Genomic DNA, 23,699 nt, shown 5'->3' with positions numbered 1-23,699 from the left:
AAAAGTTCACTTATTGAGAAAAATGCATTCATTCGAGTTAAATCATTGAATTTGCACGCTCAAGGGTTTGGGGGCTTGATGATGGCCTATTAGAAAACAGCTGCTCATCTCATTTGTGCCTGCATTCATTGCTGGTGCCATCCATCAGGAGTTCCCAAAGTGGGGTGCCGGGCCCACAATAGGGTCGTTAAAGGGGAGCCAAGAGGCCCGAGCATCCGGCATTTCACCCACGTGTGTAATCCTGTCGTGTATAACATCTGTCAATAAATGTCCCTGGGCAAATTATTACTAAACAAAACGACTACATCGGGCATGAAGCTAATTTAACCCGGGATATAAAAGAAAAAAGAAAAGAAAAAAGCGCCACACCAGCTGTGTGAGTGCGCCGTGCCACTCTGCATGCTCCCTGTCCCATCAACTTCAGCTCCTTGCTGGTTTCAAACCAGTCAGCCACGGTGGTCCCGGGGCACGGACACGGACACGTCAGGAGGCTTCCGAGGAGTTTCACGCTCGCTCACAAAACATGGGGACTCACTAAAGACGGCGTCATTCACCGGCAGGATCCCGCTGGAGAAAACCGAGAGGTAAACAGTTGTCGATGTGTCGGTTTCAACTCGTTTGATGCCAACGTTTCCGTCGGCTAACGTGAGCTAGCCTGGTGAGCTGGCTAACGTCTCTGTAGCTGCGGTGGATTAATTTAACCCCGGGGACATCCATATCCATTCACCACGTAACGGGAACACATGTACGTGACCACTTTTTACCATTAAAAAAAACCGAGCGACCTTCTCGTGAGCCGCGGCTCTCGCCCGTTACCGTGTCACCGTCCGCCACTAACGGTAACTCTACGGTAACGTTGACGCTAAAGCTAGCTGCGCGTTGAAGCAGCTAGCTGAGGCTCCATTCATTTATTCCTGGCGACATTTTCTGCCCCACCGTCCGTGTTTTTTGTTTTGACTCCACGAATGGCAAAGCATTGCACTACACGGTTAACCTCATTTAAAATTAAATGTGTGGTTTATGTTTCCGCGTTTTCCATGCATCAAACGTCATAACGCTTGTGTAGCGTTAATGTCACTGATGGCATTTCACTCGACTCGAGCCATATGGCAGCTTTAATCTCCGAAATGAGCATTTTTAGCCTGCAGAAACTGTCAAATGCAGCTGTCTGTCTTGTGTTGGTTCACGTTTTGTAGTTGTAGTTGTAGTGTTGTCGTCTCGTCAGCAGCGCTGTCACCTCACCAGATAAAGCACCTGCCTGTGGGTGGTGTTATTCAAAAAACACAATTAACTAAAACCTCTGTATTTTCCAAGTAGGTAAATATTAGTATTTGTAGTTGTTGTTATTATTATTAGGTGTGTAATGTGAGAGAGTCCCAAACGGTTACTGTCCCTAGTTATGGACGTTCACGTTAGTTTGTCACTACCCTTTTGTCTAAGGTAACAGTTAGGTTACATAATACCCAAATACTTCGACTCAGTTAGATAATTATACAATGACAGCTCCTGATGAGCAGTGCATTTAAACTCTTTTGCACTCTGTGTGTTATGTTTACTAGCTTGAACTAAGGCCGGTTGTGTCTTTCATGACTGTTCAGTTTAAGTGTACAGTATATGTATAACATATGACAGTACATCATCACCACCAACAGCCTCCAAAATGACCAGCAAAGATTGAACATTATTATTTCTATGAAGGAAAATAAGCTCTGTAAAGTGCTTCTGGCTCCTTCTATCTGGCTATTACTCTGAAGCCTCGATCCAAAAAGCTTTGTTTTTCCTGCACTGCATAATATGTTAACATGAGAGCAAACACTGTCTGTCTGCGGTTGTCGTCATGGTTTCTGTTACACACATAACATGTAGGCTCATTTTGGCGCAGTTTTGTGTAACCTAACACTTGAGAGTGTAACATGAACCTTATGTTGTCTGGTTGACCTGCGCAGTCGCAGGACTGACTCTTTTCTCACATCGTCGGAGCAAATGTTCACTTGATCATTTCAGATAATGACCAAAATCATGTTGTGAAAGTAGCTAGGAGCATAATACTCAGATGCCCGGTCTTGTAATTCTTAAATGTACATGCACAGTGTGTGTATGCATGTACTGGGTTATTCGGTGAGAGTTCTCTCTAAAAGGACAGTATTTGTCTTTTTGCTCGTTGCGCTCAAATATTCGGACAGAGAACAGATCCTAGCACAGGGGCGGGGTGGATGAACCAGCAACCTTTCACCCAGTTGGCCTGTGTGTTTTGTTCGATAGTATTTACTAAAGGCTTAGCAGATGAGACAGTCGGGATGAGGCTTTTTTGGAAGAGCCTCATGCATTATGTTCATCTTAGCATTCATTTAGAAGATAAACCAGGCAAGCGGATGCTGGAAGACAGACCAGCGGCAACCTCCTGATGACAAAAACATGTTTGAATTCATCACTGTGTCGACTACAGTCTCATGAGCGTACCCATTCCATAATATTAGGGCTGCAACTAACGATTATTTTAATAATCGATTAATCGGTTGATTATTTTTTTGATGAATCGGATAAGAAAATGTTTTTATCAAAAAAGCGTTCATTTCCAACCCTTTCTTCAAAAACAGAAGTGACAGTGCAAAACATCATCAGAAAGTGCACAAACTGGTTGCTCCTTGAACATCCCTGAGCTGTTAATTAAAACAATAATATGGACTAACACTAAAAACATACACATCTATGCTTTACATCTGCCAAATGTGAGCCCTTTTTACTGTAATTGATCCCTCCAGAGGCTGCATTTAGCATACCCTGCTTTATCAATATGTATGAAATACTGGGACAGAGGGAAGCTGTACTGCTCCATATAGAGCGTCCTCTTCCTTAAACTCTTTCATTCTGGGTCTCTTATGACCACGACGTCACGTTGTTGGCTAAGCCCAACTACGTGATTTGCTTCATTCTATTTTGAGTAAAAAAATAAAAAAAAACCTGCAGCCAGATCCACCGGTGTGCCGATTTAACGTTAACGAGTGACAGCGTGAACTGAACCAGACCGGGGGGTGACGACATGTTTCATCACGTTACGTTTTTTTACAAGCAAGACTGAACTGTAATGGAACATAACGTAACTTTAACGACAATACACAACCCAAACACGTTAGCTAATGCGATAGCAAGCTGACTAGCTTCCATTTAAAAACAAGTTTGAGGAACATGAAGATGCTGATTGTCCTAGACTCGACTTGTCAAAGATCTTCTATTTTTGAGAACATCACAACCTCAGCTTTTCTCGTGTCTCACTCCAATCTCAGAAACGCTGGCCGGCCAGTTGCTCTGCTCTTTTTTTTTTCTTTTTTTTTTTTTTTTTTTTCTTTCTCTTCTCCGTGACTTATTGCCCGGCGTAATAGTCGCGCGACACAACGAATCGATAATGACATTCGTTGCCAACACTTTTGATAATCGATTTTTATCGATTCGTTGTTGCAGCCCTACATAATATATAATGAATATCAATACATTTGCACACGAGCTAATTTTATCAAGCTATATTGATATGTAATTTCTGCTATTCCCAACATAGATTATCACTTTGGTATTTACATAACTTTCCCAGTTTTGCGAGTGTCAAAAAATTCAAGGGTAATGAGCAACATGTTGAAGTCCAATGTATCCCATTGGTTGGTGGTTTACTGCAGCCAATCTATATCATTTGATTATTCATGCACAATAACAAGCACACGCAGCAGCGATCGTACTGTACATGTGACTCGGCAAGAACGTCACGCAGCAGAGCACTGCTTGTTTTCTTTCCCCTGAGCATGTACTCTTATCAGGGAAAAACATTTGAGTGGCTGTTCACAGGAATTGGCTATCCCTTATCAGCATTACACCGCCATCTTAAAGAGGCCATCCCATTGGCTGAACACTTTGTGTCCTGTCAGTTGACTGGGTTATGCAGATCCTGCAAAGAATAGCCCAGATGAAGGATGACAAAGTTTATGACAGTGTTGCACAATCGCATCAGATAGCAGTGTACCGGTATTTACCCGTGTGAGAGTTGTTCCAACGTGATTAGGTGGGCCTCAGTTGAGATTGGATTCAGGATGGCAGGAAGGCACTATTATCATAATCTGAGGGAGGAAAACATTACTCCTAGTGGAGTATCCTGAGGTGGGTTAAGTCAGAGTGGGTGCTCTACTCACTGTGATGAAGAGACAGAGGTCCTGGGGGGACGGGGGGCTCCTGGGATTCAACACAGACGACAACAGTGAACAGGATGAGTCCTCTCTGAAGTTGTCTTGGTCCCTGGTGAGTCAGCGCTGATAGCTTTGGCCTGATGCTGGAGGGCAATCTATACTGTTCGACATCCTGTACTGTATTGTTTGGTTTGGCAGGTCGCTTGGATTTATTGGCTTATTATCGTGACCAAGCTTAGTGGCTTGATACCTGACCACAGGTATTGTTTTAGGGTGACATTCATGCCTGTTTTTTTTTTTTTCTTCTGGTCTTTGAAAGAAGAGGTTGGGACACTGAAGTGTTTCATATTTAAAACGGTCTCAAATATTCTTGCTGGGTCATGAAGCCTGCATCATCTGTCTAATCATCAGCTAGTATTTCTTATCCAAATAGCAAACCTGTCCAGTGCAATTTGTTTGGGGGCTGACCATGCAGATACTGCTTCTACTTATGAGTTGACACTGAAAGAAGGAAAAGACAATGTGTAGCAGCAGGTAAAGCATGTTTGTCTGAGGGACTGTGGTCTAGATCAGTGGTTCTTAAGCGCCATCTAGAGGGCCGCCAAAAACTTTCCGTTTTCACCTGTGGGCCACAAGGGATGTGGGACCGCATAAGTTATCAATTGACTTCACGATGTAGGGCTTTGTGAAAGGAGGTAACAAGGCGGAGCCCTGAGCCTGTGTGGAGTGAGGGCTAACGCTAGCCTCGCTAGCTAACGCAGCACTGAACTCTACAAAGCTAAAGCTGTATCTAGAAACCAAACATCCAACGCTCGTTGGAAAGCCGGTGGGAGTTTTCCAGATAAAGGATGATGGGCTACAGATGCAGAAAAGGTCTGTCGTATCACTGGCAACTCCAAATGTGCTGCGAAAGCCAGCTATCACAGATATGAAGAGCAACTTCTGGTTCTGCAAACATGATGACTGCTGAAGCATATCATTCACATCATAAGGCTATATTTTAATTTGCACTTTATTTAAATGTTATTTACAGTTTATTTAATTTGAAAATTATTATTTTGAATTGTGTGCACACTTGCCTACACACTAATAGTTGACCAATAATTGTGAGCACACAGATATTCTCTGTGTTAAAACCTCACTTTTACTGTCTGAAATATTCAGGTTTGAGGTTTATTAACATGTTGGATTAGCCGAGTACCCCCTAGCCAAGTACCCCCTAACCAGCGCAAAGCATTCTGGGTTTAAATGTGTTTTGTTATACACAGGCTGTGTCATCAGTGTCTGATTTTAATATAGAATGTATAAAATTCAGTTTATGTTTTAATGTCGAATATTCCCTGTTATAAAATTATAGGTCTTTGAAGCCTTGTTGTGGATATGACAAACTTCTTTTATGTATGCATTCCTGCTCTTGACGTTAACATTGTGGAGGACAGGAGCTACTGTATGCACTTGGTGCACCTACAATGTGACTTTGTGGCGTAAAAGTGAAAGTTCACTACATAACGCCCCAAAGTTATATCATTGGTTATTTGTTTGATGGCAAGAAGACTGTTTGGGGTTTTCAGAAATACGGAAAGTCCAGATAAGGGAAGAAAAAAAAAGTGCAAATAATTGACAAACATCATGCCGCATGTGAACCCTTTACCCCTGATATTTGGCACAGGGAATCATTTTGCAGCTGAGGTGCGTTGCTTTTTTTATGCTCCAGGCTGTTTGAGTTCCCTGGTCCCTCCCTGAGATTAAAGGCTTCACCTGTGTATTACAGTACATCTACTTGGTCGATGACTTTTGTGTAACTTTGTGTGTACCAGTCCTCCCTGCATTGATCTTCATAAAACAAGTACAACCAAGGAGAATCATCTAAACCGCCCTACAACCCTTTGAACTGTCAACTTTTAGTGATTGCTGTTTTGATTTGATGACTACCTGCCTGTGTGTGGTTAGACATATTGGAATAGTTCTGACTCGCCCACACATTTGTATTTTATTGTTATCTCTTCATTGGCTTACTCTGGTAAACATATCATGCCAGTTTCCCATATTGCATGATGCCACCCTTGCACAAATGCCCCTATTCTCTATTCTCTACCCGACAACACCCCCCACGGCTAGACTCTGAACAAAAGGTCAGTGTGACATGGGAACATTTCATGTTGCATAAACCTAATGAAGTCAACAGAGGAACATGTTTACACGCCTTGCTAAACAAGACCCTGACCTGAACAAACCAAAATCATGTTTGCTAAGTTAATAGTCATATGCACTCAGTAATGACTGCAAATAATCTAGTTCAGTAATGAGGCCACGGGAAGGCTGGAAAGTTTGTGTGATTAGCTGAGGCCTGTGTGGAATTTTATCTTTTTGATTTAGTAGCTTCCACAGATTGCTTGTTAAAGAGTGTACAATCTCAGCAACTGCTTCTCCCAAGCAACAAGTGCTTTGCGTAAATATGCAGGGTCAATCCCGGTTCATCTAATTATAGCCATAGAAGTACGACTTTTAGTATTGTATATGACAACAGGAAGTCAGCTGCTTCCATTGCAGATGGGCAGTGAGAACTCTGTGAGGTTGTCTCTCCATTGTTTCAGCGCCCCCCCCCCCCCCCCCCCCCCCCCCTTCTCTGATGTTGCTCATGTGGGACAGCGGCCAGTGACAGGGGAACAGTGGCACTCTGGCAGTCTGTATACAGGTCAGGAGATAACAGACACCACAGGGCAGGTGGGCAGGCAGAAAGAGATTTGAGAAATAAAGGCGAAAGACAAATTGGACTGTCCAGAAGAAGATACTTAAAAGAAGAGAGAACAGTGGATAGACTGAGTGTGCTAAATCAAGTTTATTCAATATCACAAGTTGTATGAGCCAAAATTGTCAATCCTTTGCTGAACAGTATTTCCTCATCCTGTCTTCTCCCTAACTCGGCTAATATGTTGTACTTTTCCCCCATGCAGGCAAACACCATGAACTACGTGGGCCAGCTGGCAGGTCAGGTGCTGGTAACCGTCAAAGAACTGTACAAGGGCATCAATCAGGCCACCTTGTCGGGCTGTATTGATGTTGTGGTGGTCCGCCACAGAGATGGCACTTACCAGTGCTCACCATTCCATGTGCGCTTTGGCAAGCTGGGTGTACTGCGCTCCAAAGAGAAAGTGGTAAGTGTGAAAAAGGTTTTGGATTATTCTTTCTGTGTTCTGTTACTGACATTTTTAAGTCATGTTCAATATTAAAATGCTCCATATTAAGAGACGTCAAAGCTAATTAATCTACAAGAGGATGCAATTGAGGGAATGAGTATATAAACTACAAAATTTTTTTGAGGTGGTGTCCAAACTAAGCCAAAGTACTTTTCTTAAGTAGGTAACCAACTGTTCATTTAGACTATCTACACTAAATATATGCTGTTTAAAAAATAAAAAAAGCATAACTTTTGCTACATTTAGCATCCACACTAGGCAAACCTCATAAGTACATACAGAGATTTCTGATGCTCCTGACCCAGTGATTTACGTTTTAGTCTAGACGGTGGAAATTGAGACGAAAAAGATGACTCAGAGACCCAAGTTAGCTTCTTTTTTTGTTTATTTTTTAAAGGAGTGCTGGGTCTTATCAGTCATAACGTGTGTCCGTCACATTATCCTTCTTTTCAACACATTTGGGGTGTGTACTTTTATTTATGATAAAAAACTGTAAGTGGTCTCTGAGAGAGTGATTCTGTAGTCATTTTTGTTAGCCTAGCTGATGGGTTGGGAGAGCAAGCTAAGTCTGTTTTTGATATAGTAAGTAAATGTGGAGCTACATATCTACTCAAAGGTCTGTAACCTGCTTTAGTATTGAGTCAAAACAACCTTTCTTGTGTGCAAAATGTAGGTTACTTGAGTTTATCGTATTTTGTATAACGCCTCTGAATATTCCTTGGTATTCAGCTACTGTTTAGTAATGGATAAAATGAGATGGAAATGATAATTGAATGTGTTTTCCAACCACATCAGTATCAATGGTGAACTTGTCCATGACCTCTATTCTTAGAACAGTAATGATGCTTATTTACTTGCTTGAGGATCATAGTGGGTGATGATTTGTGGGGGATTGACACTGTCTCACCACCTACCCAGAATGCTGATGGGCTTGTAGGGAGGACTAGGACTGAATGACTGGTTCCTATGGCAACAGCTCTACAACTTGAATGTGTGGGAGGTGGAAGAAACATGAAGGAGGCCTCAACGTGAAGGGCTGTTGTGTAACAGTTATGCACGTGTCCCTGAGATCGCTTATCAGATTCTTTAGGGCTGCTGCTGAAAACACAAGTATGTCTGTGTGTGTTCGTTCTTTTTTTTTTTTTTACAATTCAGAGTGGGAATGAAACTGTAGTAGCCAGCCAAATGCTAATTATTTTTTGGCTGTGGATGGTGTGTCTGTTCCCATACACTAGTAACTCTAATTGGCAACCAGAAATGTTTTTTAAGTACTGTTTGATTCTTGAAAACATTTGGAATAATAAGAAAATAAGTCTGTTATGCATAAGTAGATCTTTCGTTCTTGTGGTCAGAAGTAAATAAAAACTTCTTTACTAAAGTTACTTTGGGTAGTGCTGTCAGAGAAACAACCCAATTATGTGCCCTAATTTTGAACATCTGCAGGCAGATCCAGCATGGTGTTTGTAAATCCACAACTCGGCTAAGTGAATGTAACCTGTCTCCGGCTGTGAAAGGTTGAAGAGGAATCTCATTTATTCTGGCTCGTTATTAATTGGACATTGAAAATCCCAGCCATCACTCACCATACATAAATCGCCCTTAGCAACCCTGAAGGGTTGAAATTGAATCTTGAGGCTGTTGATAAACCACACCGGCAATAAAGGACATCAGCGAAAGGAAAAACTACAACATGATGGATCGCAAGAGGTGGGGGAGGAGTGGCGGCGGCGGCGGCAGAAGTGGACGATGTTGGTGTCCATTTGGTTGAGAATTAGTAATAATGATTTGGTTTCAGGTTGTCGAACTAGGCACTTTTTTCAAATCCTCTCTCCTCTGTAGTGTCTGCCAGACGTGATCTGTTTTCTGCCTTTCTGGTGTCAGGTTTCTGAATAGCCTCAGGTCCACTGGGGTTCGCCTGCCTGACAATCATGAATGATGCTCTATTGGCAGGGCTGACTGAATGCAAGCCCAGAGGACCCATACAGTTAAATTTTGTAAAGCCCTTGAAGAAAGATGGGGCTGTAAGTCGCTAAAGTGTGGCCTGACATGTCATTAATGAAAGTATAATAAAACAAGACCCAAATTGTTAGCAAATAAAATGGCGTAATCAGATTTTAGATGGATGCATGCATGCTAATTATCAGTCAAACAGCATTTTCAGTGTCCTCTTTATGATTTTGATTTCCTAATACAAGTATCACTTATCTCTTCCAGATTGACATTGAAGTGAACGGAGAGCCAGTAGAGCTGCACATGAAGCTTGGTGACAATGGAGAGGCCTTTTTTGTCCAGGAAGCGGAGCAGTTGAATGTGAGTACCCAACTAACTACAGATTCATGAAGCCCGCTATTTTGGAAAAATTAAATTGAAATAACGATAATAATTACACAACCTCTAATTTTGATTTGTTTGTACTGGGTTAAGCAGCTAAAGTTAAGTGACTGCATATCATATATCGACAACAGCATCTGTCCATGTTCCTGATTTGTTGTTGCTTGTGAAGCAGTGACTAGTTTAGAATACATAGATACGTTTCGTGTCTAGCAACCAATTTTATCATCCTTTTTTTAATATATATATTTATTTACTCAATGGAATTCAATGGCAATGCCATGAGTTTATTCAGTGAGAATGTTACATGCCTAAGGATGATCATATCAAATTCAGCATGGTTTTGTACACACTCCACAAGAAAGACGGTGACTCTGAGTTTGTGTGAGGAACTATTTACTCGACTGTAGTTGCTACATTTGACAGGTGACCTATTGCTCAAGCTTTCTAAACTCTCATTGTGACAACGAAGCAGTGACAACAACCCTGTTCTCGTGGATTTACGTCAGAGGCTAGGAACAGACGCTATGAGTCAGTAATGCTGCTTTGGTTTGCACTTGTTTCTTAAGCCTCAAGTTCCTTCCGTCTCCTGATTCTCATTGATGCTCAAGCAGATTGTTCCTGCCCACCTGGCCACCTCCCCAATCCCCACCGAGAGTCACCTGTTCTGGATGTCAGAGGTTGAGCACAGGGCACTAAAAGATCTGGAGGATGACCCCGCCGACCCAGAAGACCCGCCTGAGCCTCCTGCTCCGAGCACCATGTCCACGAAAAAGAAGAAGAAACGGAGGAAGAAGCACAAAGGGGACCCCCGAAGGGAGGAGCTGACCCCGCCAATGTCCGTCACTACTGGTAATGCTATTGCTGCTAACACACCTGCTGCTATGTCCAGCTCTGGGCAAAATGAAGAGATCTTTGAGATGGAGATGAGCTCTGATGAGGAAGCTGCAGCACATGTCTCCAGGTAGGTCCAGTGTCAATGCTCACTGTTGTAGCAGAGGTATGTTTGAATAGAGATGAGTTAATTATTATTTATATGATTGACCCTGGATTTAGGTCACCCTCCGTAACCACGATGCGAGACATTGACCCTAAATTACCCGCAGCCAGACGCAGCCTCGATGGCTATCCACTTTCTGATGGAGACTGGCCGCCAAATGACAGGTATGTATTGACAAGAACACAGAGCCAACAGCAAGGGTGTGGCAGAGACATGTAAATAGACTCTGTCTTATTGACTGTTTGCATTTGTTCTACTGTCTCTTTAGTCATGCCTTGTCTCAGGCCTTTTCCCCAAAGAGTGACTCTGAACTGCTGGTCAGGCCGCCCTCGGTGAGTTTGCTCAGAGCGGAGTCCCACATGCAGTGGACGTGGGGGGAGTTTCCAGAAACAACCAGGGTAAGCACCTCTCTCCACTAATATTGAGAGGCAGATACTTCTCAGTATCCTCTCCTGTGAGTAACGTTTTTTTCTCCCTGTTATCCAAAATCCAGGTCACCAAAAAGGAGAAACCAGAACATCTGAAGACGGTGACCATCACCCCATCGGAGAGCACCCACTTCCGTGTAATCCTCAGCTCTGAGGCCATGGCGAACGAGACTGAGATTGAAAGGGGAGATGGCGCCTCCTCCTCCTCAGTGTGTACCATTGTCAAGCCTGAGCCACGCACCCCTATGACCGCTGTAACACCTTTGATTCCTCTCAAATCGGTCGGCACCATAACCTCTGTGAGTCCTCCAACTCCCACCGAGCACCTGGATGTCCTGCTACCAAATGTGGCAACCTCCACCCCTTGCAACAGCCAACTGAGCGATTCACCTTCGAAGAAGAAGGGTATGTTGGATCGCCCCTTTTTCTGTCATCTTTAGCTGTGATCGCAAATGTACTGATAAATACCTTTTTGTTGTTGAATGAAGGTGTCCCAAAGCGTAGCCAGCATCAGGGTCCCGAGGATATCTACCTAGATGACCTGAATGTACTTGAACCTGATGTTGCCGCAAGATATTTTCCGAAGAGGTCAGCTTTCCATTTTTAATTAAAACGGGTCAGGCAGTGACATAATTAGGTGCCTCTTTCATAATCTGTCTATTTTAAAGCCAAAGGAAGCATCGTGACGTTTGTTCTCTTTTTGTTGCTTCAGTGAGTCTGAGGCAGCGACGAAGCACTGGATGGATTCGGAGATGCACTCTGGTTCGCAGTCTCCACAGTCGGTGGGCAGTGCAGCAGCTGACAGCGGGACAGAGTGTCTTTCTGACTCAGCTTGTGACCTCCCCGATGTCACCCTTTCTCTCTGCGGAGGCCTCACAGAAAATGCTGAAATATCCAAAGGTACACTAGACTGGCTCTCATAAAAAATGTAGACAAAAGTGCACTTAGTACTTTTATGCAGGACAGAAACTTTAACCTCAAGCAGCGGAGACGTACCAAATTCGTTGTGCAACTGCAAAGTTACCGTACTTTATTGGCCACATTAGAAGGTCTCCAATCGTGTGTGTGTGTGTGTGTGTGTGTGTGTGTGTGTGTGTGTGTGTGTGCACATTGTCAGTCTTAGTGGGTATGAATCCTCTCTTGTGTCTCATACACTCTTCTGGAAGTGTTTTACAGAAGCCCTTAGCTGATGTAGCTAATGAAAGAAAAAAAGTTTTCTTTAAGTAAGATGATATGGCTCACTGCCGCTGACCTTTCGCCTGCTGACTTTAATTCATGTTCCACTCTTCTGTTTTTGCAGAAAGGTTCACGGAGCATATCATCACCTATCTTGAATTTTCTGAAAATCCAGCAATTATAGACAACCCCAATCTGGTAGTAAAGATAGGAAATAGGTAAGCCTTTTAAAAATGTATTTCACACCTGAAATGAACAAGAGAGCGTGTGGGAATATAATCTCTGCCTTTTTTCCTTAGATATTATAATTGGACGCTAGCTGCACCCTTGATTTTAAGTCTACAAGCATTTCAGAAGAATTTACCAAAGGTAACTGATCTTGGTTTTCGGTTCAGTTTGTTGTCATTACATATGGATCATTGTAATCTTTAACTAGCTCGTCATTACTGGTTTTTCCTAGGCTACAGAGGAAGCCTGGGTGAAGGAGAAAATGCCAAAGAAGTCGGGCCGCTGGTGGTTCTGGCGAAAAAGGGCAGATAGTACAATCAAGCAGGTGTGCACGTTATTAGAAGTATTAAACACGCCATGCAAATCAATCAGTTTAATTTTTTTAGTAATACTCATCCATGTGTATGATATTTAGAGTATATATTTACTTTTATATCCCCCTTTACTCTTCCAGTCAGAGACTAAGCTTGAAGCCAAGGAGGAGGGTCAACTGGAGGAGGAAGGACCCTCCATGTCTCAGGAGAAACTGCCCATGCCGTAAGTGGTTTATTAATACTCAAGTGAGTTTATTGACCTGTTGAACTCTGGAAAGACATTGTAAAAGCATGATCACAATATATTGTGGGAGATTGAAGTCGACAAACAAAGGTGTTTTTGGCAGGGTTACAAGCCATATCATGAAAGACTGAGTATTTTGAGTTTAATTTTATATATTTAATGAGCTTCAAATCTTATACTGTTTAGAAGTTGCACAAAATAATCATGTGATCAAAACCTATGCAAGCATATGTTTGTTAACGGTAGTCATAAACCTGTATTTCCCTCGCAGTCGATTACATTATATATTTTTAAAACATTTTATCTATATACAGTAGAAGATGCCACTGATTCTTGTTGTCTCCCTGTAGTCCTAAAACAGGAGACTCATCCAGTGATGAAGAGGCCAAGGAGGTGAGCGCTGCATCTTGTCAGGAGAGACTGCAGCCAGTAGATGGTCAGCACCACCCAGGCCAACACTCCTACAGGAAGTCGCTACGCCTCTCCTCTGATCAGATAGTAAGTACATTCTTACACGTGTGTTTTCCTTCCTCAAAATCATCCAGCCAACTTCTTAAAAGTAGGGCATTGAATCTTTTTATATTATTAAACTTTACTTTCATTTGATGGTTACATTTTCAGTTAAAATATGGCTGATTTTCATAAAAGATGATTGATTAGATTACAACCTGGAGTGGATAGCACCCAATGAGATTTATGTTTTAACATTTTTTTGCTGTAGATTAGCACTCCCTCTGCTGGCTAGCTATGGACTCTAAAGTGTTTTCCCCACTTGCAGTCTTTAGGGGGCGCTAAAGACCAGTATATGTTCATTTGTACTGTGGCCAAACAAATCATACTGGAGAGTAATGTCTATAGTGTTGGAACACATGTCAGTGAATGAAATTGCCTGTACCTCCCAGATGTTTTGATTGTATTCCTTGTGTTACCAGGCCAGTCTAAAACTGAAGGAAGGCCCTAATGATGTGACCTTTAGCATCACCACCCAATACCAGGGCACGTGCCGCTGCGAGGGCACAATCTACCTGTGGAACTGGGACGACAAAGTCATTATCTCTGACATTGATGGCACCATCACCAAGTACGTGCCTTCAAGCTGCAACAGTCTCATAACTCCTTTGATCAGAGTAACGGAGCTGAACTTTTATCTCACTACATAGCACATGATTGTACACATAAATAAGATAACAATAATTTGTCCAGCTTTTTGTGAAAGTAAGGAAAACAGTTCTTCTTATATCAGTTGCTTGTGCTCATAATATACATACATACATACATACATACATACATACATACATACATACATACATACATACATACATACATACATACATACATACATGCATGCATGCATGCATGCATACACATGTGAAGTAACGTGTTACTCACACTCTTCTTGCAACCTTTTTGTAATATATAATGTGAAATCATGCAAAAGGACCTGTGTACGCATGCTCGTCTCCGATCATGACCTGTAAACATTTGTATTGCAAGAGTAACTTTTTTGTTTTAGCGAGGCAGCATCTGTAGAGGTGCTATGTTATTTTGGATCTCATGTCTATAAATTGCCCACAGACTGTGAAATAATAATCCTTTTTTGGTGACTGTTCATTCACATGAAGGCCTCCATCTGCAGTGATCACGCTAGTGATTTAAAGGGATAGTTTTTTTGGGTTTGTATAAAATAGGGTTGTGTGAGGTACTTATCCATAATCAGTGTTTTACCGACTGTAGATGGTGGGCAGCACAGACACAGTTTGGCACAGAAACTGACAAGAGTACCAGCAATGGAGCAAAGTGGATGGGAATGTCTGCAAAATATATTTGAGCCACCTTTTAAAAGAAAAAAAAGTCCGTTTAAGTGTACGCTATATTTGGAGCATTTTAATTGCTCTACCTAGTCATCAGACAGCATTGTGACAGGGAACTGAAGTCTATGCTTTCATCCACGGCACAAGACTCGGTGAACAAAAACGGTAATTTTAGAGCACAGAACACTGGAGTTGCTGATCTGCTGCTGCCTTGATCCTTTAGTTTGCTTGTATAGTGTGATTTTTAGTTTTAAAGGGATGGTTCGGATTCATCGAAGTGAAATGGAAATGGCTGACAGCAAGATATAGCAGTGAAAATATTCTGAATATAGCGTATACTTTAAACTGATGGAGATTATTCTTTAGGCGGCTAAAATACGTTTAGCTGCTGCCCCCGTTAGCAGCAGTACGTTGCGTTGCTCCAACTCAATGTCTCTCCAAACTGGGGGTGTGTCGGGCGCCGTCTGCTGCAGCTAAAACACTAACTACGGATAAGTACTTCATACAACCACACTTCCAAAATGCAAACTCCCCTGTGAGTTATTGTTAACATTGGATTATTGAAAGAAAGATGATAATGACTTCATATTTAATTTCCCTTCTTGAACATTTTGTGAGGTTTTCTCTGCAACTTCATTGACATGGACTAATTAAAGTCCTCCTCAAATAGCAGATATTACATCCATAATTCATCTTTATTTTTCTTAATCTTTTTAATTGGCATAAAGCCAATCTTGGATCCCATCAACTATCGGTCTAATGACGGATAAGCCTCTGGTTGCAAGGGGCTATATTACTAGGGTTCCAGTGTCGCCAGCAGATATAGCTCATTTTAAATCAATAAAAAAAGCTAAATCCTCGTCGGAAGGTAGCTCGTGGGTTCCGAGATTGCCTTTTTGCCAATACGTTCCACCTCTTTTGCCCTCTACACAGAGCGCTTTCAACCAAACACTGCTCAAACACAATTGGTCAATACTACTTTGAATACAAACGGAAACCTTAAGGTTTCCGATGCCCAAATCCTGTCCTGTTGCCTCCAGATTCTCCACGTGAATGCAGACTCAGTTTAAAAAGATGATCTCAAGGCTAGCTTTTGATGCGAGTCGGCTGTCAGCTCCATGTGGTTCATAGGTGGTCAACATCAAACGGGTCCACGTGACTGAAGCTTATTATCTCTGTGACCCTTTAGGCCAACCTGTGACGTGGTATTCTTTGAGCAACAGAGTAAAGAGCACACAGACTATAATGAGCTCATTTACATTTGAGTCTGTAAGCACACAGCTATAAGATGCGGTTGAGATGGTGCCTGCGTCATCCTCATTCGTGGAGATCAGTCTATAATGTTGTGTTCATGATGAACTGGTTGAGTATTTATGGTGCTTAGGTCTGTCCTACATATCTACTTTTCTTTGTTTTCTTTGACTCCGTTACTTTACAACTGCTACATTCTGTCTTTACGTCACTAATATCCATTTGTGTTTGTTTTAATATTTTAGGTCAGATGTATTTGGACAGATCCTGCCACAGTTGGGGAAGGACTGGACCCACCAGGGCATTGCCAAGCTCTACCACTCAGTGGCTGAGTAAGTGCACAACTACACTGATTAATCACAGAGGAAGGATGAATGGTCGGTCTGTGGTTAGCATTGTCTGCGTTTGATTCCCAATAGTCTCTCTGTGCAGTTGATATTTTCCCGCAGTGTTTGCGTAGGGGGCTTTGAGGTTGATGACTCAGGAAGTTTGACTAAAAATCAAGACCAAGTTAATCTGGATTTCTCATTGTAGCTCTTTTTTTTTTTTGGTGAGTTTTGATACTTTAATCTCGACCTGTCTTTTCTGCTTTAACATGCAGACAATATAAATACTCCATAGTGAGCTTAGTAGTTGTCATAATAAATAAAAGTAAACTGTTTATTGAATTGGCATAACTTCAGTGAATGGCAGCACCAACTGTATGTGAGGCTGAATACTGCACACCGGCTGAATACTGGCTCACGCTACTTTGCTGGCATTGTCTCTACAAACGCCATGCTGCATTATTAATGTGAAATGGACATGAAATGTTTCACTTTTGTAGCGATGGCTACACAATCAAGTGAAGTGCTGCACATCTGATGGTGTGTTTACATTACTCTATGATCAATTTGCCATAATTTCTTATCGTGTAAGGGATGATTTTATAGACGTTATAGCCATAGACTTCACGTCTTTTAAATTAGACTTCTACAGATAGGAACATTATTATATGACACAATCCCTGACTGTCAAACTAGCTACATCATCACTGAAAATATCCTGTAAAGGTATCTGTAGAAAAGAGTGGGAACCCTGATGCAGGTTAACTTAATTAATAACAGGTAGGTATCAATGTGAGCGTGACTTGCCAGTGGCTATGAGTCACCCCTGTGAATAGGAATGACTGGAAATTGATGAGGAATATATGGAAATCCTGAAGGATAAGTGGGTATTGCTAATGGATGGATGGCATGAAAACTGCACATTGTGAACCTTATTAAAGTGCTATTCTAACTAATTGCTAATGATGGTGGTGATATTAAACTGTATTGGAACAACTGTTAATGAGCACCGTGCTCTCCACTGGCAGGAATGGCTACAAGTTCCTGTACTGCTCAGCGCGGGCGATTGGCATGGCGGACATGACAAGAGGTTACCTGCAGTGGGTCAATGATGGAGGCACCATTCTACCCCGAGGACCTCTCATGCTGTCTCCCAGCAGCCTCTTCTCTGCCTTCCACAGGTACAAGAACATACGATATAAATGTCTTCCCGTTTCAGTGTCATAAAGCCAAACGCATTCCCAAAGTCTTCACACGCGTTAAACCTTGCTTATCATAATTCAAATGTTAAACCTTCTCTTCTGTCGCCCCTCAAGGTCTAATCCTTTTTGTCTAAAAACTTTATTTTACATTAAATATCTCTACTTTAAATCCTCATTTTCATTATAAGCCTTTCTTATGCAGAGGCTACAGATAAACTCAAACTTGTGAATGTCTAACTCAAAAGGCGTTAACTTTGTTTGTAGCCTTGCCATCAGCTACTAGAAATACACTCTGCATTAATCTCCTTACTGTCTCTTCACTTATTTTGTTTCATCTTTATTTCCCGTTGGTTCTGAACAGTTGATAATGGTGTCTTCACAGACGGGGGCAGCTGCCAAGGCAAAGCTTTGATGGGCGATTGACATGTTTATTAATTAGATGGTTAGACATAAGATGATGCAACTAGTTGCTTTCCAGGTAGCACTGAGCTGTGATGGATTATTATCGACATAAAGATTCCAAGCAATTTACTTAGTGACCTCGGGAAAAATATTTTTATATTCATTGCACAATTTTGCTGGTAATTGATGCTAATATTATTGACCTTGGCTGTGTTGAAGGAGAAGAAGCTGCTCTGTATTTTCATCCTAATCGTATGTCATTTCAATGGGATTCGTCAGTGACCTTTCCCTCTACATCATAGACTCTGTTTACACTTTTAAAATGCGTCTTTGAGCCATCAGATTACTTATCTTTTGTAGTGTTAATGCATCCCTGACAAGGATGTGACAGGAAAATCCATCATCAATACAACAGCTCTCCTTTGGTTTCTCCTTTTTCTGATCTCCAGTTGATCGTCAAAGCTCGTAAACTTGCCCTGTCTGCGATGTCAAATTAATTTTAAAAAGCCCATAGAGATGGATTACTAGTGCATCAGACATATTGGTGGTTTGGTTTGCCTAGAACATGCCAAGGAATAGACCCAGTCTGTATAGTCTCGAGTTCAGCGTGTGGATTGTTGTGCCGTGTCTTTTAAGGCGCACATAAAGTATTTACAGTATTAACATAGCCCTGTTGACTTAATTTGCATGTCACCGATAACTCTCTTGCATTTGGAGGTCCATGAGGAAAGCTAGACTAAACTGATATATTTATTGTTGTTTTTTAGATGCTTCGCATAGTATTTCACATGTATACCTACTGTATTTATAGGACGTAGTGCGCTTTGAGTGGTTAGAAGACTTGAAAAGTGCTATCAAAGTCTAAAAGCTGAATCTAATCTGAGGAGATAACAAGAAAGAAGTGAGAAACATAACAAGCATTTGACAAAGTGAAGTCTCATTCAGAATGACCTCTGGTAAGGGCGTGTGTGTGTCTAATCAAACTGTCTGTTTGCTTCAGGGAGGTCATTGAGAAGAAACCAGAGATCTTCAAGATTGAATGCCTTACCGATATCAAGAACCTGTTCCAGCATAACAAGCAGCCATTCTATGCCGCCTTTGGGAATAGAGCTAATGTGAGTTAATGAATGTTTGAAGATGTCAGACTCACCGACATTAAAGCGCTCTCTTTTTACATGTCGGAGAGCTGTGTTTTCCCAAAGTCGATGCAGACATGATGTATTGCAAGATCAACGTGACACGTTGGCTATCAATTAGCAGACACAAACATATGAACTCAGTACTGGGCTGAACCTGAGCTGAGGTCACTGGCGGAGTATGGTCCCATGTGACATCGTCTGTGAAGCAAAAGAGGAAAAAAAAGCTCAAGCCGGGCACAGCGTCCCATCGTCAGCTGCATAAACACCAACACCCAGATGAAGCACTGGGTCGGCCGTCAAACCTCCGTCTGTCTCTGACGCTCGCCAAAGAAAAGAAAATGTAACAAACACACAGTCTTCCACTTGCTCATCAAACATGCCATTTAGAAATATTTCCATTACGTGCATTAGGTGGAACACAAACAGGAAATCTGTGGTTAATGTTATTAAGGCTCTTATGTCAGTTTGTTCCCAGTGTGTATTATGAATGAGAGCTACTTTCTGAAAATGATCTCAGATGGCTTTTAAAGGCCGAGTTGCTAATTTGTCATCGTATTTAGATTAGGTTCAGTCTCCTGCTTTCATCTAAGAAGAAGATTAGCATTTAATGTGTTTAACTAATCATAATTGATTATTCGTCTCCATGCAGGATGTGTTTGCCTATAAGGAGGTGGGAGTTCCAGTGTGTAGGATCTTCACAGTCAACCCCAAGGGAGAGCTGATCCAGGAGCAGACCAAGGGCAACAAGTCCTCGTAAGTTCATGAACTGACTGTTTGTGTCTGTCTCACTGTAGAGACCCCCGATAGCGAGGACGAGTAGACGCTGGCACGGACAGAATCTGACAAAATACTCACCAAATTGGATATTTTAACCCTTGTGTTGTCTTGGGGTCAAAATGACCCATCAACACACATACATATACACTCGTACACGGGTCATTTTGACCCCCAAGACAACACAAGGGTTAAGAGATGGAATAAGCTGCCCTAATCATTATTTTATTTGAACAGAAGGTAAAATTACTAATTTTGTATTCATTGTGTAACGTGAAAGTGGTCAGTCGTAGGGACGAGCCCACAGAGGATTATCAGGCAAAATCATCAAACTTTCTTTCAAATCCTTGTTTCCTGGTTTTTCAACAACAGAAGGCACCTCTCTTCCTCTGATTTACTGACTAGATGTTGAACATAGTGGAGCATTTAGCAGCTAAAGAGACAGATACTTGCCTCTGGAGTTGGTGTAGACCAACACAGAGCTAAAAGGAGAGTGAATATTGGACTTCAATTTATTGTCGGCTTTCCAGGAACATGATGTCAACTTAAGCGTTGTGCACAGTCTTGTATTTGCGCATTTGAATTAAAATCTACAACTCTTTTAAAACCTTCATAATAATTCTTAGGAATTTGCTGGATTGCTAACACGCTGGAAATAATTGTTAATATCATGATTGAACTCTTTATAAATATTTCTATTCTCTCTCTCTGTCTGTCTGTCTGTCTGTCTGTCTGTCTGTCTGTCTGTCCCTACTATTTCTCCACAGTTACTGCAGGCTGAGCGAGCTGGTGGAGCATGTGTTCCCTCTGTTGAGTAAAGAGCAGAACGAGGCCTTCGTCTTGCCGGAGTACAGCTCTTTCTGTTACTGGAGACAGCCCATACCAGACATCAATCCTGATGAAATGGTCTAATCCAGCACATATGGATACACAGGTGCTTGTATACATGCAGCTGGACTGTGCACTTGAATGCATCTCCAGGAAACACATGGACTGAAACTCAAGCTTTCCTATTTAGTACTCAAACATGCTCCCACAGTAACAGGGTTATGACCATGAACACAAACAGTCTTTGGACGTTATCTCCAGAACAGTAAATCCCCAGAAACTTTCTTCCCTGTGAGACGAGAGACCAATCGCCAACTAAATGATCATCTTTCCTCGTGCCTGTGAAGGCACCTTAACTCAACGAGCACTATGTAGTCCCCATTAAAGTAAAGGGGGAGATATCTGAGACTTCTCTTTTCTCTCTGACTTCTAGCAAACCGGTTGGTCTGCATTTGCCATCATGGACGCATCGCTTGAAGCCCCGTGCGAGGCATTAGCCTTTAGCACCAGAGTCCGAGCTGTGCAGAAGGAAAACATTTTTTTTTTTCTTGAATCAAGTTCTTCTTCTTTTTTTTTCTTCTTTTTTTTTACATTTCCTGAGTGCTATGAAGTAGTGAAATGAAACCTTCTAAGGTTAAAAAAAAAAAAGAAGAAAAAAAGACACACAGGGTAGGAAATCAACACTGGCCAGGAGTCTCATGCCGGTATTATTTAGCTGTGGCTGCTATGTTTGCCTACACACAGTTATTCAGTCTTTGATCTGTTAAAGTACCATGAACCATCCCCAGCAGGTTTAAGAAAGCTACTGTAGGTGCTCAGTTTTGTTCTGGACTCTTGCCTCTGGATGACTGACTGGTCATACGTGCACTGCTGCTGGAACATGTTGGTATTAATGTGGTATTAATGTTCACGGTCATACCAGGGATTGCCAATAAGTATGAGAAGATGCACATTTAGATGGGACTTAAAAGCAAAATGAAGGAATGTCGCAGAGTATTGTCTCGCTGTTATTTTAAATTGACTATTATGTTCTACGAGCTCTGGCGAATCAAGTGTTTTGTTAACAATGCAGTCATTATTTATGATAATCGGTATGTTTAAGTTATTGATTTCTATCGTGATGCCTTTGCTTGTCTGAAAAAAGTAATTTATCACCAATGCGATGTGGAAATACTTCCAGTTGGTATTTTGTATGGTTTGTCATAAGTTAACATGCACTTAAAAGTAACGACTAGGCCTTGTACGATTTTTTTTTTTTTTTTTTTTTTTTTTTTTTTTTTCTTTTTCTTTTTCAGTTCTGTATCACCATTTCAAAACGATCTGTATTCCTTTTTTTACAGTGAAACCTTCGACATGCAAGGTACATGCATATTCCTTCAGTAAACCTCAGCATCTGCAGATTTAGTATTAAAATATGTGCAAATGTAAAAGGTAACGATTGAGTTGGAGCAGTGAGCAGATCTAGAGAGAGGGATTAAAATGAAGGATTTTCCTTTTGCGCAGTAATCTGCAGGGTGTGTGTGTGTGTGTGCGTCTAATCACTGAGTGCTGCTACTGGGGTGACATGACTCATTCGACCTTTGCTTATGTTCCCTCAGTGGCTTTACCAAGACTTATCCAACACACTTTGTCTATGCTGCACCCACAGGTGCAACTTGGAACACCTCTCACCCACATGCACTTTCACTGAAGGTCTCCATCAACGGTAGACCACAGTACGCAATCAATGCAGGGTGGAAGAGTTCTAGTTTTTATTATGTGAGTGACCTTCTGACACCACAACAACGCAGCTATTCTAAAATATGTCAATAAAGTGTGTGTGTGCGCGTGTGAAAAGACTGATCCTGTTGTAGGATAAGACTCGTGGACGGATGTGCGACTCCACTGACATGGATCATACTTCCAGCACAAGTGTAACAGTATCATGACCGTGTGTGCTCTCGAGGATTGAAAATTCAGAAAAGAGTCGGACCGAGACTTAATAGACAAACTATTCAATAGAAGAAGCACAATTTACGATCCTGGCTCATCCAGATTGTCACTGTTATCGTCATTGTTTCGCTTCAGTGTTTCCGCATTCACCCTGTAGCGCTGTTGTTTTTGTGATCTAAAAGTTTTGCGTTGATTTAATGGCTCGTGCTCGACAAAGTTTGGTGAAGTCAAATAGATTTATATCTTATGATTAACAAAATGAATTCCATTCTTTCTATGAAAGTAAAGCATCTTGTGTGGAAGAATCACACTTCATCCTCTGATCGTGGGATACGTGGTGTGTGTGTATATATGCATATATAATATTGTTTGTTCTCACTCGACTGCTGTGGAAAATGATCACGTGTGTGTGCTGATCATCACATTCTTCTGTCTTCGATGCCTTATTGTTTTATTATTTCTGATAAAGTGTCTGATCTTCTGTGGGTTGGTTTCATTCAGTCTGGAGGGAATGCTTTGCTCTTTGATTGTGTCTGACCAACAGAAATACCATAAGTGTATGCTGTGTTTTGATTTGTATAGAAATGTTGTTTAAAGTATGTTTAAAGAACAAATTAAGTTGTAACAAGAAAAGAAAATACAGGCCTAATGAAGCTAACAAAGTGTGGCTTGTGGTCCTATTTGTATTGAATAAAGTTTCTAACTGAATACATTTGTGTGCCGTTCTTTTCTCCAGTCTCAGTTAGGAAGGTAACCACAGGCTAGAGAAGTATCGATACACGAATACAGTTAAAATGCCTCAGGAAATACCAAATTTGTATTTGTTTTATTGAATAACAGCCCACTAAATTACTGTGAATATAAATCAGCATTTGTCTCCTCTTCAAAGGTTAAGAGGCTGAACTGAAGGCTAAATATTCTCCTGCTGGTTCTTAGTTTGCTGCTTG

The 23,699-nt window shown here is 41.6% G+C and overlaps 1 protein-coding gene across 1 annotated transcript; it reads left to right on the top strand.

Annotated features, from left to right (window-relative positions):
* Positions 1–451: 451 nt before the first annotated feature.
* lpin2 (lipin 2) lies at positions 452–20,904 on the top strand (the record flags this gene model as incomplete). The annotated part of the gene is made up of 20 exons (XM_079237578.1): positions 452–584; positions 7,124–7,324; positions 9,581–9,676; positions 10,309–10,661; positions 10,754–10,861; positions 10,966–11,095; positions 11,191–11,530; positions 11,614–11,713; positions 11,838–12,025; positions 12,426–12,519; positions 12,601–12,670; positions 12,762–12,854; positions 12,984–13,066; positions 13,438–13,585; positions 14,020–14,168; positions 16,395–16,481; positions 17,504–17,656; positions 19,080–19,194; positions 19,868–19,971; positions 20,760–20,904. Exons 2-20 carry the CDS (start codon positions 7,133–7,135, stop codon positions 20,902–20,904), a joined length of 2,748 nt encoding a protein of 915 aa, XP_079093704.1. The 5' UTR covers positions 452–584; positions 7,124–7,132.
* Between the last annotated feature and the right edge of the window lie 2,795 nt (positions 20,905–23,699).

The sequence above is a fragment of the Taurulus bubalis genome, assembly GCF_910589615.1.
Source record: "Taurulus bubalis genome assembly, chromosome: 1".
Taxonomy (NCBI): Eukaryota; Metazoa; Chordata; class Actinopteri; order Perciformes; family Cottidae; genus Taurulus; species Taurulus bubalis.
Note: the sequence above shows the minus strand (reverse complement) of the source record. Positions and strands in the feature narration are given on the sequence as shown.